Source organism: Schistocerca piceifrons, chromosome 2 (assembly GCF_021461385.2).
Source record: "Schistocerca piceifrons isolate TAMUIC-IGC-003096 chromosome 2, iqSchPice1.1, whole genome shotgun sequence".
NCBI lineage: Eukaryota > Metazoa > Arthropoda > Insecta > Orthoptera > Acrididae > Schistocerca > Schistocerca piceifrons.
In genome coordinates, this window is record NC_060139.1 from 564,976,417 (window position 1) to 564,997,038 (window position 20,622).

At 37.5% G+C, this 20,622-nt stretch overlaps 1 protein-coding gene across 2 annotated transcripts in view; it reads right to left on the reverse strand.

Annotated features, from left to right (window-relative positions):
• LOC124774423 (phospholipid scramblase 1) overlaps window positions 1–20,622 on the reverse strand; it is a 161,423-nt gene that overhangs the window by 121,453 nt on the left and 19,348 nt on the right. For both annotated transcript variants that reach the window (XM_047249480.1, XM_047249479.1), the window contains exon 3: window positions 7,536–7,802. In XM_047249480.1, coding sequence (XP_047105436.1) covers window positions 7,536–7,802 — 267 coding nt within the window. The remainder of the gene's footprint in view (window positions 1–7,535; window positions 7,803–20,622) is intronic.

Sequence of the window (20,622 nt, forward strand, 5' to 3'; positions counted from 1 at the left end):
GTATATTCCTAGGCACATCATTTAAATCCAGTTTTGAAACTTTGTAAGTAGGCTCTCATCTACATCTACTTGGATACTCTGCAAATCACATTTAAGTGCCTGGCAGAGGGTTCATCGAACCACCTTCACAATTCTCCATTATTCCAATCTTGTATGGCGTGTGGAAAGAACAAACACCTATATCTCTCCGTACGAGCTCTGATTTCCCTTATTTTATCATGGTGATCATTTCTCCCTATGTAGGTCAGTGTCAACAAAATATTTTCGCATTTGGAGGAGAAAGTTGGTGATTGGAATTTCATGAGAAGACTCCATTGCAATAAAAAAATGCCTTTGTTTTAATAATGTCTACCCCAAATCCTGTATCATTTCAGTGATACTCTCTCCCTTATCTCACGATAATACAAAATGTGCTGCCCTTCCTTGAACTTTTTCGATGTACTCCGTCAATCCTATCTGGTAAGGATCCTACACCGCACATCAGTATTCTAAAAGAGGATGGACAAGTGTAGTGTAGGTAGTCTCCTTAGTAGATCTGTTACATTTTATAAGTGTCCTGCCAATAAAATACAGTCTTTGTTTAGCCTTCCCCACTAGATCTTCTATGTGTTCCTTCCAAGTTAAGTTGTTCATAATTGTAATTCCTACGTATTTAGTTGAATTTATGGCCTTCAGATCTGGATGGTTTATCATGTAACTGAAGTTTAACAGATTCCTTTTATCACTCATGTAGATGACCTCACACATTCATTATTTATGGTCAATTGCCAACTTTCGTACCATACAGATATCTTTTCTTTTGATCTTCTGATGACTTTACTATTTGATAAACAACAGCATCATCTGCAAACAACCTAAGACAACTGCTAAGATTGTCTTCCAACCCATTTATATAGATAAGGAACAGCAAAGGGCCTATAACACTGCCTTGGGGAATGCCAGAAACCACTTCTGTGTTACTCGATGGTTTTCCGTCAATTACTACGAACTGTGACCTCTCTGACAGGAAATCACGAATCCAGTCACATAAATGAGATGATATTCCATAAGCACGCAATTTCACTACAAGCCGCTTGTGTGGTACAGTGTCAAAAGCCTTCCGGAAATCCATTGTTAATAGCACTCAACATTTCATGTGAGTAAAGATAGTTTGCACCTATCTTCAAGAGTCTGCCAATTCAGTTCCTTCAGCATCTCTGCGACATTTTCCCATGGGTCAAACAAACCTGTGACTATTTGTGTTACCCTTCTCTCTATACATTCCTATTTGGTAAGAGCTCGCACACTTGAGCAATATTCTAGGGTAGGTCGCATGAGTGATTTGTAAGCAATCTTCTTTGTAGACTGATTGCTTTACTCTAGTATTCTAGCAATAAACCAAAGTCTGCTACCTGCTCTCCCCACAACTGAGCCTATGTGATCATTCCACTTCACATTCCTACCAAGCATTACACACAAGTATTTGTACAAGTTTACAGACTCCAACTGTGACTCACTGATATTATATACATAGTATCCTATGTCTTTTTTTCATTTCGTGAATTATGTAAGTTTACAATTTTGAGCATTTAAAGCAAGTTATTAATCATGGCACCACTTTGAAATCTCATCAGGGTCTGACTGAATATTTGTAAAGCTCCATTCAGACTGTACTTCATTGTGGACAGGTGCATCATCTGCAAAACATCTGAGGCTACTACCTAACAAGAAATCCTCAATCTAGTCTCATATTTCATCTGATACCACATACTTCCGATAATAAGTGTAGATGTGGCACTGAGTCAAATGCTTTTTGGAAATCGAGAAATACTTCATCTACCTGACTGCCCTGAACCATGACTTTCAGGATATTGCGAGAAAAGTGCAAGTTGGTTTTTTACATGATTGATGTTTTGAAAATCCATGCCGGTTGGCATGGAGGAGGTCATTCTGTTTGAGATACCTCATTACGTTTGAGCTCAGAATATGTTCTATGATTCTGCAAGAAATGAATGTCAAGGGTATTGGACAGTAGTTTTGTCGATCCTGCCAACCTTCTTCTCTTCCAGCTACTGGGCACAGTTTTTTGTTTGAGGGATCTATGATAGATCATAGTTATGAGAGTGGCTGAATCAGCCGCAAAATAGGTATAGAATCTGATAGGGATTCCATCAGGTCCTGTGAGTTTGCTCCATTTTAACAATTTCAGCTGCTCCTCAATGCCAATGATACTAATACATATTTCACTCATATTTTCAGTGGTGCAAGAATTAAACTGGGACAATACACCTCGGTTTTCCTTTGTAAAGCAACATTACTTATTAAACGCTTCAAGCATTGCTCTCTTGACTCCTGAACACATTTCTTTCAGTATCTCCCCCTATAGCCCAGTGCTTTGTTTTATACCTGTTGCAGTACTTTCTGTTTCCTTAGGAGTTTCTTTACAGTGATCGTATACCATGGAGGATCACTCCCATTGTGAACTGTTCTACTGGGTACAGTTCTATCCAATGAATGGTCATTTATCCTTTTACGGCTGAGTCACAGTTCCTCTAAATGCTCTTATTCTGAGATAAAAGTTTCAAATTCCTCAATGAGATGTGGCACAACCTCCTCTCTATCTAGTTTTCTGAATATATTATTCTTTCTGCTTGTTTTAGTTGCCCTATGTATTCAGGTACTCATTGTTGCAGTAACTGCCTCATGCTCCTGATACGTTTCTATGTGGACTTCCTCAAAGAGGTCATGTATATTTGTCGCCAATAGATGTAATATATTTCTTAATTATCTGTTCTACGAAGTTTTCAGAGAAGGCATTTACAAGGTGTATACGCAAGGAAAAACAATTCCTGGATTTTTTCTCCGATTTCCCAGTTAAAAATACTTTTTCTCCCAGGTGAAAATACACTTTTTCCGTGTTAAGTGACAGTATACTTTCCCTCAGAACTGTAAAAGTTATCAATCCTTTGAATGGCTATGGTTTTATACACTGGCGTAGAATTACTTGGCACTTTAGAAAATGAAACTCGGGGGGAAAAACAAGAAACCACAAGATCTTCACTGTGCAACAACATGTACGGTGCATATTTTCATATTATGAAAGTATAAATGCATCTTCCACCAAACACCGCATGTTACTTTCTGAAGCATTGAATTCAAGATTGCGCTGTGGTTTTGTAAGCCAGACACGTGATCTTGCCAGTCGATGACAGCGGATATTCAGAGTATAGGACATGTGATGTAGTCAGCCAATAGCAACATAATTGTTAAGTAGCACGAACACACAAATAGGAAAAGTTAATGGTTGAATATACTTTGTGTTGCTACAAGAAAAGCAAAGCTTTTACATTCAATATTCGTCTTGAAGATTTGCGAGAACGCAGAACAACTGGCTCACCCCCCAATAATATCGCTACCCTACCACAGCAAGAACAAAGGCATCTTTGCCAGATCAGTTCTCTGTTGTACGTGCTCTATGCTACATGCATTGTGTATACACTGCGAGAATAAAAGTATTCATAGTAAGTGACGGGAGTGCGAGTGATTATTTATTGTTGTAATTACCATGCTCGAATTTAGATCTTTTTTGCACATGTTACACTTTAAAATACATCACACAAGTGTGCTAGTAAAATGTTTAATAACAACATAAATCTCCAATCTTTCGGCTCAAAATTCTTCTAAATTGCTTGTCCTCAAAGAGTTGACTTTTAAATAAGAGTCAAACTCTGTGATTTAAGAAATTCATCATACATTCTCACACATAGTTCATCTTGCATAAAAGGAAATTTACTTTGAAAGTAATGCTTTTCAAACCATCATTCGCAATATTTTTTCGCGACCTGTTAGAAATAGGTTCATTTCAGCAGTTTCCAGATGTGCCAGATTACAGGTGTCAAAGCATTTGCACAGCTATGATGATGTAGGAAACCTGTATGTTCATACATGTAAATCATTAAAAATATTTTACATTATGTCATAAAAGAAACAAGACATCAAGAGGATGCTCCAAGAGCATCACAGTTTCGTGAACCATATTAAAATTAATAATTCGGCTTATAGAGCACATTCGCATGTCCAGACTCCCAATGAAGTTGGCTTCGACCTGATATTAAGCTTTTCAGTGCTGTTTTTAGGATGTAAATTTTCTTGGAGTACCAGTACTGTATTATCTTATGTTTGGTTCTTTATTATGGCGTTATATCTTATGTCCTAGAAGATGAAAAGGTCCATTTGAATGCAGCGAACAGTTGAAACTAGACAATAGCATGGAATTAAACACTTAGTTTCAAATAAACTGACTGCCTCAGTGGAAAATATTAATAAAAGTCAATTTTCTTTAGCAAACCAACAAAAATAACTTCATTGTTCTGCAAGACAATTAATGCCTGACTGTCAGAAAGGTGGAAATAAAATAAGATCTGAAACTAATAACATTTTAGCCCTCCATAATTATGTGAACGTATTTTAATTCACTTGACAGCTCCCAGCCACAGAAATCAGTTTTGTTTTTATTTGAAGTGAGAGCAATAAATGAAGAGGAAACAAAAAAAATGGTTCAAATGGCTCTGAGTACTATGGGACTTAACATCTATGGTCATCAGTCCCCTAGAACTTAGAACTACTTAAACCTAACTAACCTAAGGACATCACACAACACCCAGCCATCACGAGGCAGAGAAAATCCCTGACCCCGCCGGGAATCGAACCCGGGAACCCGGGCGTGGGAAGCGAGAACGCTACCGCACGACCACGAGCTGCGGGCGAAGAGGAAACAGCAAAATCACTAAACGTAAACATGCGTCACGTGGAGACTACTCAGCTCCCAACTACAACTCAGACTTCTCTGTGCATCTGCCTTGGATCTACGATATTTCCAAACCCCCCTGCAAGCGTTTGAGATAGAACGCCAAAAATTTAAAAGAATCAACTTTTCCTAAAAATGTTCATTTTGTAGTGCACATCTTTCTGAAAAGTCTGATACATAAAACATTTATGCCCAAGGAAATGTAAGACATGTTATTTGGTCTTATGTGGGCCAAAGTGCAGTGCCACATCTCTTCACACAGCATTCTTCTATAGTACATCACTGTATTTCACTCTGTGGAATGCAAATGTGTATATTTTGTAATGGATGCCATCACAAACTATATTCATGACAGTGGAAATTAAAATGCCCTGTGGTGCCCCTCCTGCTCCCAGTTGGCCAGTTCGGCATCCTGCCCCACCTTTTTTTTCTTTTTTCTTTTTTTTTTCTTTCTTTCTTTCTTTTTTAAAAAAAAGCCCTCACAATTAGTACTGGATTATTTGTAACCGGGAGAAAAAGAACTCTTCAGAAAATTTGCATTCTTTATTGCCTATTAGCTAATAACTTGCAGTTTTGTTGTGACATAATATTAAATATAGGATACATAAAACCATAAAGACAAGAGACAAGCAAGACAGTCCTTCAATCCTTAGGTCCTAGCATTTTTTCCTCTCTAATCTTGCTACAACTTTACATGGCACACTTCCCTTCCTGGAAAAGAATCTACTACCTCATCAAAGTACACAAACGTTTTCCTACATGAAAAATCGAAATGTCATTGTCTAATACTGAAAATACTGTTAACAGAAATAGTACCCAAGACTGGTGTTATTTCTTGATCTAATTACGTCTGTTTTGTCACTGTCTGCTAGATGAAATGAAACAGGCCTGTCTAGTATCACAGCAATTGTGACACACACCAAATAAATGAGACTGTTTTGGCACAAATGGTCACTTCTATAGCACAACAGAATATAATTCACTATGTATCAATATCAAAAGCCTACTAGACCTACTAAAAGCAAAAAGCTTTGTGTTAGGAAATAGTTTCACATTTCATTCATATGATCCAGCTTCTTAAGCATGAGATCAAAAAGTAGTACTATGAAATTTTTGTATAAATTTGGAATTATCATATTCTTCCATGATTTGTGTGATGTCCCCGTTTCTTCTCCTTCCTCATTGTAACAAACAATCTTGTCACCACTAATTCTGTAACTATTCCAGCCAGTGTCAAGACATTCTCTGGTTAGCTTCACTAACCCTGCCACAATCAGCAGTTTAGTTATCCCACATTTATTCTCCTGTTAGGCCTTAATACGTGTTCGTACAACATGTTTCCTGCACTACTCACAGAATTGAACTTAAGTGTCTGTTAGCCGGTGACTGTGCAACTGGCCCTTACTAGTGTAGCGATTTGGCCAAAACTTTTCTGTCAAAGTTTCATTTTCTTGGATACACCAAAAAGATAATAAGTAATCTTTCTTATCTGTTATTCCCGTTTGTCATTTGTTTCCACTCTGGTAGTTTGCATTATGGAATTATAATAAAGCTGATCATTCGCAAACCAAAGCTGATCATTTGCAAACCCAGTCAACTACATAACAAACAGCCATTGGCATTCACCTGTACAGCTTTATTACACTCATCTCATATAGCCCTGTCCCCTCCTACTTTTCAAATGAATGTATACAACATGGCATGGATGAGAATCATGTATCATTCTTACAGCAAGCTTTTGAGCAATGAAGATTTCGTAAAAAGAAAAATGGCATTATACTTCATGGAATTCAATACCTCACCACAAAATTATTAGGATGAAAGTAAAGCACACAAGGTAAAGAACAAATAAATGAGACACGACAAACTGTAAATAACACAAATACTGCAACAGAAAAAAGTAAGTTGGTGATAAATACAGATGTTATCTAGTTAATACAATTAACATCATTTCTAAATACACTATCATTTTACATTTATTTTCTCAATGATAACATTCAATTCATTCAGAGCTCCAATTGCTCTGGTTTGGCTGGCTACCCTACTGATTATTTTGAATGTTCAAAGTGTTTCAGAGGTGCAAGGAACATGTATGTTTTAACAAACTGTACCTCTCTTTTCTTTTTGCACGTGATTTGTGAGCAGTTTATTAGTTTACTTTTTTTATATTTTGGTTATTTACTTCCCTGTGACAAATTGCTGCCATTAAAATTCAACAACTGGCATTAATCTGTTTGGTAAGAAATGAGTTTAATGACAGTACTAACCGGAAGGGAGTACACAGAATATCAAGCAGTTGAAAGCATATATAAGTGCGCGTGCGCGCACTCACGCACACACCCACACACACAGAGATATATGTACACTGATTGGTTTAAGTGTGAGTGACATCGATTAGTAGGAGTGAGGGTCGTGGCTCGTGGTCAAATTACAATAAAGGGTAGCATGCAAATATAATTTGCAATATGTCTAGTGCTTACGGCTTGCATCAAATGCTACGGATAATGTAAATAGACAGGGAGCAATATGTAACATCAGGGAAAGGCAACCACTCACCTGTAGCAATGAGAGAAGCATAGTAGCTCATAACAGAAAACAGCAGTAGCTTTCGAGCATTAAGTCTTTTTCCAGCAGTAGTATACACAGTCAGTCTCTCACACACACAACCACACTTACACCCAAATGCACACTCCTGAGGCCACAGCAAAATTTCAGAGAAGATATAGAAGAACAACTTTCATTAACATACCTGGTGCTCCACCACCACTGACTGGTTGTTGTGCAATTGGCTGGCTGTAGGGTTGTCCTGGAGAAGGGTACCCTGTGGGCTGAGGGTACCCCATTGGAGGCTGATACCCCTGTGGTTGGTACCCACCAGGACTAGGCTGGTATCCCCCAGGCTGATATCCGCCAGGTTGATATCCACCAGGACCCGGCTGGTACCCACCTGGTGGAGGTTGGTAGCCACCGGGAGGCTGAAACCCAGGTTGACCTGATGGAGGGTAACCTGGCTGTGCTGGAAACAATACCAAGATTGATTGATTGATTGATTGATTTAATATGAATATGGTGACTTAAATTTCACTTAACACAATAGCTAAAACAATACCGATGCATGATTATAGTGATGCTGCAAGCAGGGCAGCATGGAGCATGGTGACAGAGAGTGAATCGAACATGTCTGTTTCTGAGCATGGCAACCAGAGCATTCGAGTGACTCTGGCTGTGGTCAGGCAATGCTGGTGGCATTTGGCTGTTTTTTCAGGTAGTAGCATCAGTACTGTTGCTTGTTCTGTGGGTTGTTCAAGATATGTTAGAGCTGATATTTCTCACTTAAGTGAAACTTGCAAGCATATTTTCCGGGAAATGTTAGGTCTTGGGATAGCTGTGTATATGTTAGAGAAAATATTGACGTCAATAGTGTTCACTCTTAGAAATAAAGCACAGCCATTAGGCAGCTGCCACATAGACTGAATTGGAGTCATTTGCTTAAGGTTACCATTATAACAAGCTGCAGCTCAGAACTTTAAGTCCAGTCATATGTGCGATCTAGTAACAGTGTAGGATGTGTAAGTGCAGTCCCTCTTCATAAGCTGTTACAGCGCTGTATATGCTCGTGGTCTCATGGTAAGCGTCGCACAATGTAGACATAAAATCTTGAGTATGAGTCTACCCCATTCCCTAAATTTTTAAATAGCATTCTGGTTGACTACTTAAGTTGTCAATCTGACGGTATGTTAAAGATAATTCGTTTCACTTTCTAATCCACATGTACGTGCAAAAATGTACAGGAACCATTTTGCCAAACAGCTCATGGCAGCGTTAAGATCAGTTTACTCTCGAGAGTTTCCTCACTCTACAGTGGCCACTGGCTACTGGTGACATGTGACCCGCCACTGACCTGCTGTCTGACCGGGCAACCATGGTGCAGTGCTGTGAGTTTATTTATCAACAGTAATTTTCTTATTTTAAGTTGTAGTATTCATCTTGCAGTTACATATTGGAGTTTGCATACTTGAAACTTCTGAACATTGTTCAAGTGTTGCAAAATAGACTCACAAGTAGAAAAAAGGCCTAACATTTGTAACATGTTCTTCATTTGGGTTTAATACACACATCAAAAAAAGTTTTGCATCACCTCAGTTCCCAGAACTCCTAAAGATAGACGTTGACTGTGGATACTGTGTCACAGGCATAGTCCTTTGACTGTTCAGAGATGTCACTAAACCTGCCCAAAGACCATGCATGAGCAGTGCCTATTAGATGGAGGGGGTCTGAAAGGTGATCAGTTTCAGTCATTCCGCCAGGAAGGAGGTACACGTCTCGTTTTGTCTGTAATTCAACCATGCCTAGATAGTCAATACCGCGGTTCGATTGTGTCCGCATTGTTACGTGTCCGCATTGTTACTTTGTAGCAGGAAGGGCTCTCAACAAGGGAAGTGCCAGGTGACTAAGAGTGAACCAAAGTGACATTGTTCAGACATGGAGGAGAAACAGAGAGACAGGAAATGTAGATGACATGCCTCGCTGAGGCCGCCCGAGAGCTACCACTGCAGTGGATGACTGCTACCTACGGAATATGGTTTGGAGGAACCCTGACGGCAACGCTACCATGTTGGATAATGCTTTTCATGCAGCCACAAGACATCGTGTTATGACTCAAACTGTGCGCAATAGGCTGCATGATGCGCAACTTCATTCTCGACGTCCATGGCGAGGTCCATCTTTGCAACCACGACATCATGCAGCGCGGTACAGATGGCCCCAACAACATGCTGAATGGACCGCTCAGGATTGGCATTATGTTCTCTTCACCGATGAGTGTTGCATATGCCTTCAACCAGACAAATGCCGGAGACTTGTTTGGAGGCAACCTGGTCAGGCTAAATGCCTTAGACACACTGTCCAGCGAGTGCAGCAAGGTGGAGGTTCCCTGCTGTTTTGGGGTAGCATTATGTGGGGCCGACGAATGCCATTGGTGGTCATGGAAGGTGCCGTAAAGGCTGTATGATATGTGAATGCCATCCTCTGACCGATAGTGCAACCATATCAGCAGCATACTGGCAAGGCATTCGTCTTCATGGACGGCAATTCATGCCCCTATCATGCAGATCTTGTGAATGACTTACTTCAGCATAATATCGCTCAACAAGAGTGGCCAGCATGTTCTCCGGACATGAACTCTATCAAACATGCCTGGAATAGATTGAAAAGGGCTGTTTATGGATGATATAGCCCAACAACCACTCTGAGGGATCTACACAGAATAGCTGTTGAGGAGTGGAACAATCTGGACCAACAGTGCCTTGATGAACTTGTGGATAGTATGTCACAACGAATAAAGGCATGCCTGAATGCAAGACGACATGCTACTGGTTATTAGAGGTACCGGTGTGTACAGCAATCTGGGCCACCACCTCTGAAGGTCTCGCTGTATGGTGGTACAACATGCAATGTGTGGTTTTCATGAGCAATAAAACAGGCGGAAATGATATTTATGTTGATCTCTATTCCAATTTTCTGTACAGGTTCTGGAACTCTCAGAACGGAGGTGATGCAAAACTTTTTTTGATGTGTGTAGAATGCAGTGAAGGCAGCTCTGAACTTTGTATTGTGTGTGGGACTAGTGCTTTTTTGAAAAACACATTAGAAAAGGATTTTCTTCTTTCACGAAAGGTCATTCTGGAATGAATGATTTTTCGTATTCAGGAAGATACTAAACTGACATATGTGATGATCTGAGACAATTTACGTATCATGCAACATTTGGATTCAATAGACAAGGTTCAAAAGTCACAAGTTCGAGCATTGCTTGCTCTAATGCAAAGCAACTAAAATCAAGGGGATGACTGTTACTGAATTTTTGCTTGACTGTCATCAGTTTGCTCACTGAGCATTACTCTGCAGATTGTTACTGGTGATAGGTTGTGATGCCTTTAAACTTCTTAGGAAGAAATTAATAGCTGGGCACCAACAAACAAGATACACTTGAGCAAAGGGCAGTAAGAACATAATATTTTGCATCCTGTGTCTCAGAAATGTTGTTGTGTACTATGAACTGCTCCCTAGTGGCGTTTCTATTGCAGCTGGCATTTGATGCCACCAACTAGAAACACTTTTCGGCCGCATTGTAAGAAGAATGACAGACAGAACTCCATCACATGCTGCCACTACATGATAATGCACTCAGTCGATTTCACAAATAAAACTATCCAGGATTTTTTTTGGGAAGTCATTTGTTTATTATTCTACTAATTATGACCTCAAATGTTTACCTTTCCTGCTCCTTAACGAAAAACAGTCAAGACATTCATTTCCAGATAAAAACATACTTCCAAATTGGTTTGATGACATCTATAACACAGATCCAGTAGGTTTCCACAGTCTTGGCATCAGTAAATTATCTGAGCATTGTCAGACTGTTTTAGATAATGTGAGGGAATACATTGTTGATGATTGATTTCTCTCTGATGTTTACTGTTGTGTTCAACCAACTAACAGAAAGCACTATTAAAATATGCACTGTACTAATACAAATGAAATATAATGTACCACAATAACACTGCAACAAAAGTCTATTTTAATAAAACATAGTTGTTTGACAGTTTTTCTGGTATGCCCATATGTGACTCTACATCACCGCTATACGGTGGAGTAGCAATCTATCCTTTTCTTAATATTGTCATTAGCCCATCCCTGATTTTCCATTGTTTAATAAAACATAAGGTATCTGTAATTACATTGTGCCCATATTGCTATGAATTAATGAAATATTACTGACTCTGGACTTTAAAGCAGTCTATGTGTACTTGCTGTCCTGGGTCACTCTCAAGCAATAGGAAAAGGGACATTTCATAAACAAAATAAATAAGATTCTCTTACTGGTTTTCGATCTGGCTGCCTTTATCTGTCACAAAATGCCTAAAAACCTGCCCTTCAGCAAGACTGTAAACACAAACCACAGCAGCCTTCATTTTATAGGTTACCTCAGAACTAGTGAAGCATTATGGTATTTCCCCTCTCCCTTATTGTGCCAGTAGTGTCTAGGACAGCTAAATCACAAGATAAAACATGAGATAGATAGAATTTTCGGGTGGAATGTCTTTTCTGGACTCAAAACCATAAATTAGTAACCTTATTTCATTCCTTATGTGAAAACCTCTCAGATTATTCTATGGAAATGATACAAATATATCAATTAAATTTAGGAGGATAAATCATGAAGTAAATCTTTGATCACAGAGATGCCAAACACATCCTGCGTTGTAGCCAATATTCAATCATAACAGAAAGAATACCATCCGATATGTTCCTGGAATAGGTTGTGAAGTGGCCACAGTGGGTTTCTCGAAGACATCCTGCTGAGAGCCAGAATACCCAAAGGATATGTGTGTGAGTCTTATCTGAATTTCAGGTTTAGTGACTAGAGAATAATTATTAATAATACTCACATGCACCAATTTCAAATCAAAGGTCATAAATCAATAACTGTCACAGTTATTTGAGTTCGTCCGTCTTAAGCCTACTGAAAGCTAAAAAGGGCACTTCACCAGATGCCACTTACAATTTTGGAGAATCTCTAGTGGTGCATCATTAGTAGGCAGCACATCTTTATAAAATACAGGGCGATCAAAAAGTCAGTATAAATTTGAAAACTGAATAAATCATGGAATAATGTAGATAGAGAGGTACAAATTGACACATATGCTTGGAATGACATGAGGTTTTATTAGAACAAAAAAAAAAAAAAAAAAAAAAAAAAAAAAAAAAAAAAAAAAAAAAAAAAAAAAAAGTTCAAGTTGACAGATGGCGCTTCATCTGATCAGAATAGCAATAACTAGCATAACAAAGTAAGACAAAGCAAAGATGATGTTCTTTACAGGAAATGCTCAATATGTCCACCATCATTCCTCAACAATAGCTGTAGTCGAGGAATAATGTTGTGATCAGCACTGTAAAGTATGTCCAAAGTTATGGTGAGGCATTGGCGTCGGATGTTGTCTTTCAGCATCCCCAGAGATGTCGGTCGATCACGATACACTTGCGACTTCAGGTAACCCCAAAGCCAATAACCGCATGGACTGTCTGGGGACCTGGGAGGCCAAGCATGGTGGAAGTGGCGGTTGAGCACACGATCATCACCAAACAATGTGTACAAGAGATCTTTCACGCGTCTAGCAATATGTGGTGGTTCCAATAAAACCCCATGTCATTCCAATCATGTGTGTCAATTTTTACCTCTATATCTACATTATTCCGTGGTTTATTAAGTTTTCAAATTTATACTGACTTTTTGATCACCCGGTATGTTTCTTGAGATCACTGCCATTGGCACTAACTCCAAAAGTGAACCACGCTAATAAAGAGACAACACAAAACTGATTGCTAAATTTGAACATCCACAGAAAGACTTTGTAAGCTACAAACAGTGTAAAGTTCAAAATCAGGAAGAGCTACGTGTAGGAAACCATATGCATTGACAGAAAATGTAGGCTCAAAAATCTGTTGAAAGTGAAACCAGCGAATGCTAGACTTAATTTCTGCCTATGAAAGAACTGCTCAGCAGTGATCATTTCTGTCATGTTTTGGTCCATACTGCCACCTCTCAAAATATGAAAATCAAGGGGCTTGCAGTATAACAGGCCCACTATCAGAGGTATTTTCGACTCTGTCATTTCCAGACCAGGGTCCCTTACTTCAAATTCAAAGAATTACTTTTCTCCATCATCCCTGAAAATTTGTGCCATCATCATGGAATTGTGCTACAGGTATACACCTGCGTTCATTGCCGTACGTTATGAGACATCCGCAATGAGTGTGGTGACTGTAGGGAGGTAGTGGGTATGAACGATGGTATGGTAGGCTGTAACACCTGTTTTGTCAGCTCCACAATGGGGTGCAAGTCTGCTTTGAAAGAAATTAATTTGTTGGCAGAAAGATGCATACACAGTATTTTCTGCAACTAATTGGCACATAATAGATCTGAGTTCTGCACAGGATGCAGAGGTTTTGATGCTATTCACACAGTGTCGAGCAATTCTTTCAAAGCCAGAAATTAATTCTGAGCTATAATCTAACATACTGGTAGTTTGGCGTTATGAATCGGAGGCGAAAGGATATTCTCGGCAAATTCTACAACTGCCTGTCCATCTATGCTGTTGCATTACAACTCAATAATTCTCATCTGAATATTATGGTAGCCTAGAGGTGTCGTTCATATGAAAATGTCAGGGGCTAAATTAATATCACTTTGCACAGACACTTCATAGAATCTCAGCACCATGCTGAGCTTTAGAAACCAGTTGTTACTTGGGTTCTCTCTGTCTTAAGGGTACAGCAAGTTAAAAGGCCCTTCAACATGGACGCTTTTTGTTTTATTGACAAAGCATCAGAAGTAATAATACTGCAATCATTACAAGTAGGTGAGTTTTGTCATTCTTTCAGTATTTATAGACTGAATGATGGCTTTGCTTAAGGATGACTGGGATAGACGTTCTGTGTTCTTGTTCCTCATTCTGGTGGCGACTGCTTCTCCTTTCACATTAGCTGTATTAATTTTCTCTGTTCCTTTCGGAGACTGCTTTTTCAGATGTGGCATATGGTTCCAATGCAAAGTAAGCTACCTGATTTGGAACTATATTACTCCTAGCCTATGAAGTCTCTCTGTGGGTGATCAAGTTTTGCAGTAAATGCTGTGTTGTTATCTTCTCATTTGCATTCCTCTGTTTTGGAAATAACCACACTGTTCTTATGAAAAATATTTTCAAACTGTATAATGACCAAAAGACATGATGCCTACTCATAATATTTACAGTATAACCACTGGAACGCTCCAGAAATGTGAATCCTTTCTGGTGAATGAGCTTTTCAGTATTCAGTATACTTAAGACAGAAAAACAGAAATAACTATCACAGTTATTGTATTTCATTTACAGTTGGCGCACCTAAGTATTATAAGTAATTATGCTCTAGTGCCTATAGTCAGTTACAGAAATGGAAAAAAAACTCAGTAACATTTACTTTCGGTATTCCGACCCCCAGCAGTGACATCTTTGAAACGTAAGCTGTATTCACTTATGAGCCCCCTCAAGGCAACATCGTCTGGTATTCTTTCCGCTGGAAGTATAATTGAATCTTGGTAACAATGCAAAATAAGTTTGGCAGCTCTGTGAGTGATGAGTTACTTCCTGAATGGCACAGAATTATTCTGCTAAATTCACTTGACTCTACATGTCATTACCATTGAATAAGTTTGCAATTTTCACTTAAGGTGAGACATAAGATTATCTAATTATAGTTTTGAGTCCAGGAAAGTCATTCCATGTTGAAAGTGCAACTAATTTCTTCTTCCATGCTGCAATTTATCTATTCTAGTCACCATTGGGGCAACAGGGAGAGGGGCGTTTAGCTAGCTCTGAGGTAAAGTGATCACCTGTCAAATGAAGGCTGTGTTGGTTCATAGTTCCAGTCTTGCTGAAGGCCATATTTTTAGCCATTGCATCACAGAGCAAAAAGCAGTCACATCAACATTCAATAAGGAAACCTTCAGAAAACTTCTCCAGCAAATATTACCTCACTAGTTTTAGTACTACATAGTGAAAAGATGAAAAACTTATTACACTGCACAACTGATAATACCTCTTTTCACTTCTGCTGACATAACTTACAGTTTTTGTACATAAGTAATTTTATTTATCAAATTACACACTTCCATTCTACTTGAGTATGGCTGAACAGTAAGTAAACACTAACTGCTTCAAAGCCCGAAGTGAATAATATCTTACTAATTCATGCAGATATAGGCATGCTCATGTTACATGTATTAATGTTTCATTAAAATAGACTTTCATTGTAAGGTTATCATGGAAAGTTGTATTTCATTTGTATTAGCACAGTGCACATTTTAAGAGGGTTTTCCATTAATATACTGAACACAACTGCAAATATTTATCCCTCATGAACTCTATATTCTCTAACATTACCTAAAATTGTCTGACGATGTTCGGGTAGTTTACTGATTCCATGCCTGTAGAAACTGACTGGTTACAGATGTCAACCTGGGTTTGAAGGAAGATTTTTGCCTGGAAACAAATTTACTTGACGTTTGCTTGATAAGGGATGGGAAAGATAAACATCTGAGGGCATAAGATCAGAATAGTAAGAGTGTGAGAGATGACATACCAAATAATCTCCTGAATAGTTTTGTTTTTGAAATCAGCATAGTGTATTATTGTGTAATAGCAATACACGATGCAGTTTTGTCTGTCATTTTTCTTACACTGCAATGTTTTTCTGGATATGGCTCATCCATTAATCTCTTCTAAGAAGTTAACATAAAGGCATCATAACTTACCACCAGTAACAACACTGCATACGAATGCTCAATGAATGAACTGATGATGCTCAAGCAAAAATGCAGTAACAGTCACCCCCTTTGATTTTTGTTGCTTTTTATTAGAGTATGTAGTATTCCTACGCTCAACTTTTGAACCTTACCTACTGAATGCAAATATCGCATGATGCTTAAATGGTCACAGTTCATCACACACGTCTGTTTTTGACACTTCCTGAATGTGGAAAATCATTCATGCCAGAATAATCTTTACTGAAACAATAAAATCATTTTCTGTAATGTTTTGTGCAAAGACACTCTGTCCACACACAATACAAAGGTTCTGAGCTGTCTCTGCTGCCTTCATCTCTCAATTAAACCTAAAGCTAACAATATATTGCAAATGTTAGACTTTTTCCACTTGCAAGTCTATTTTACAACTCCTGAACAATGTTCACAATTTTCAAACATGCAAAATCCAATATGTAATAGTTTATAAATACACTCTTACCTCCATGCTGGCAGATGGCGCCTGGCATTAGGAGGCAGATGACACATGGCCAATAGCCAGCAGTCACTGTTCTGATCTTTATGCAGTCATGAGCTGTTTGGCAAAATAATTTCTGGAAGCTTTTGCTGTTACAGGTGTGTTAAAAAGTGAAGTGAATTATCCTTGAGTTTGCATCAGACTGATAACTTTGGCAACCAAGCGAAGTGTGATTTAAAAATATAGAGAATGAAGTGGACTCGATCTCAAGGCTTTATATCTACATTGTGTCATGCTTACCACAAGACCACGAACAGATACAGCACTTTCTCCATGCACATCTGCACCCTACAGTGCTGCCAGATCGTGCATATGGCCAAACTTGGAATTCTGAGGGATGACCGGATATATCAGTTGCCTTAAATGAATGACCCTGACTTATTTTCAGCAGTATCCAGCCAGCAGCTGTGTTTTATGTCTAAGACTGTATATAAACACAATAATTTGTCCAATGAAAAATATATAGAACCATCTATAGTTGTACTATCAAGGCAAAACACAATTACTTTCCATGTGTACAGGTCACCAGATGGAGACAACAAGTGCTTTTCATTCACAAGGAAGGACATGGGGAAGAAATTTACTCTCCCAAGAAAAATATAACCATTTGTGCTGTCTTCAATGCTGATTTCTCAAAATTCAAGAAATTCAAAGACAATAGTATACATTCACTGTATATAAGCCCAAAATTAATGGAACCAGCTGGGAAAACAGCAACTTCTACATCTATCATAACTAGGTGATGCTAAATTCCTGCAAAAATGCACATAAAACATAGGAGGTAAATACAAGTTTTAGAAATCACTACACCCAAATGCTTACAATGAATGAGTCAAGAGATTCGCAATACTGTGGATAAAACACACTGTAAGAATTTCAGTCCTGAAAATGTGGAATATTTTTGTTCCCTCCTGAAGAGGGAATATTAGAATGATGTATACATACAACTGTAACAATAGCAATGACAAACGTAGCATGTTTAAGGCAACATTTAAAACTGTTTGAAATAGTGTTTTCCAAGAAAACTACTACATTTAACTCTGCTTAAAAAATAATAATTGTACAAATAAGGGGAGATTGCATGAATACTCCAAGCAAAACACTGGTCCTGATTTCATTACTCACTTCAAAAAATCCCAAAGAATCTAACACAAGTTATTTAAAAAAACAGAAAATTAGAAGCTAATGTATAATTTCAAGAATACAGTTAAAACAGTCTGGCAAGTTGTAAAAAGAGAAATCGGTGCAAGAGCAATGATCATACCAGTTTAGAGCTAATTAAGAATAACAATAAACTGACCGACCTGTGACATGTGACCAGTGCTTTCAACCACCATTTCTCAAATATAGAGCAGCAGTTGACAAATACACATTATGACAACAGCCAGGCAATAAGACAGTACAGTCAGATCTAAAAATTCATGCAAATACATTATTCATGTATCCAGCAACATCTAAGGATCTGGTACAACATTTATTGTAGAACCACTATCAGACACAGTAAATTCATCATTTGAGTGTGTTGTATTTCCAAACAGACTAAAAGTAATACCTCTGCATATGAAAGGCACCAAATGTGAAATCACTAAAAATAGGGCAGTTTCAGTTTTGTCAGGCCTCAAAATTATGAAAAAGATGTGCCTTAAAGATTAACAACGTTCTTAAATAAAGAAATGCTGATGAATGACTCACAACATGTGTTCAGAGATACAAAGTCAACCTAGTCAGCAACTTTTACTTTTTTTAAAAAGGAATGCTAACAGCTTTGGATGATAAACAAAACATATCTGTCATATTTCTTGATTATAGAAAGAGAGAGGTTCCCAGCAGTGGGATCAACTTTTTGAAACCAAATTTACTGTGATGTAAGTTAAGATCCCAGGCATCACACCCTGCAGCTATTCATCATGGTGGGCTCTCGTTTGCGAGTAATTGATGAAAAAAATTCAGAATTTTGCATGATACTCAGTAACATTTAAAAAAGTCGTATTATATAGACTGATTGTGTGGTGCAGTGGATGGGATTATAGCTTCACATGTGGGAGGGTGTTGTTTTGAATACTGACAGTGGCAGTAAATATTTTTATTTTTAAATCTTTATCAAAATTACTTTGATCATCATTTTTATTCAGTTAATTGGTTTACGTACCATTTTTAATTTATTTTCCTTTGTCACTTCATTTTAATCACCGTATGAACTTTTTCATTTGTTTTATTCTTTCTTTATTTTATTCTTTTTCCATTGGAATTTTTGTGAATATGAAGTTATCTATTATAATATTCAATTATTTGAAAATCCCAACATATTAGCTAAAAAACAAAAGATGAAATAATATATTTATATTGACTGTGCAAATGATGTGAAAAATGTATTTTTCGTTACTAGAGTAGAACTTTTTTGCACAGTAATCGTCATACAAATATTTAAAACATAACCTAAATACCTATTAAGATTTAAATGGAAGAAGGCTTGAAAAGTAAAATTAAATTCAAGCAAAATGAGAAGTATGTATAATGAACACAACAATGTGTATGAAAAAAACAAGGTGATAAAACAATAGAAATTAAATTGACATTAATACATAAAATTAATTAGAAACAAATGAACAAAGATTAAAAGTGGAAAAAGAATGACAGGAAGAGAAATAAGAGCAAATGAAGAAGTCGATATTATAATTAAAATTATGTGACAAAGAAATGAAAACAAAAAATTACATTTAAATCAGTTAATTGGATAAAAATTATGACCAAACACATTTTGATAAAGTTTTAAAAATAAAAATAAAAATTATTGCCTCTGATGATGTTCAAAAACACATAACATCCCACATGTGGAGCAATTATCCTATCCACTATACCACGCAACCAGTCTAGATAATATGACTTTTTTTAACATTACTGAGCATCATCACGTAAAATTCTGATTTTTTTCTTCTTCAATTACTTGCAAACAATGGCCCACTATGGTGAAAGGCTGCAGAGTGTGATACCTGGGATCTTATCCTACATCATCGTATATTTGGTTTCAATAAGTCAATCCCACTGTTGGGGACCGCTCCTTGTTAGTACAGCCTTCGCTGATTTGATAATCATGTTCTCCTGCATAAGTTAAGTAATTATGGAATTAGAGGCCAGTGGTAAGTTTAATCATCCCTAAATGATAATCAACAGATTACAGAAATTAAATACAAAGACAATGAAACACACTGAATATCTAGTTTTTAAAGAAATGAGCAAAAATTGAGTATGGAGTCACATAAGGGTCATTTCTGGGACCTATCCAATTTAAGCTATCTGTAAATTGCAGATCTAAACTTCAGATGACACAAATAATCCAATCAGATCACACAGTGAGTGGGAAAAAATTAGAAAAAAAAATAAACTGTAGCAGTTAACCTTCATACAACACAAAATCTCGATGCTGCAAACCTCATTTCCATCACTGAAGGGAAAAAATGTCTCAAATGTGAGACATACAAAATTTCTTAATCATACATGTTCAAGAGGATTTCAGGTGGGAGATGCAGATTAAAAATTTTAATATGAGTACAAACTGAACAGACTTATGTTTACTGTTACAAATTCTCACTCAAAATACATGCTGCCCATTAGAGGTCACGATGTACTATGGCAATATACAGTCACTACTCATCTATGGAATAATTTTTGGGGGAGTTTTACAAACTCAAAAAAAAAAATCAGAAAAAGATTATTAGAGTGACAAAGCAAGCTGGCTGAATGCAGAGATTCCTACAGACCTTTTTTTTTTAAGTCTGAAAACACTGCTCTTCCTTGTTTGCATAGACATGAGATATTAACTTTTACAAAAGGGAGCATCTTAAAAAAGAAAACATCTTCAAACATAACTATAGATTACACTCAAATGAAACGAAGCAGAAGCTTAACCGGCATGTTAACATAGTAAGTACAAACTTATGCAAAATTGGACTTCATCAT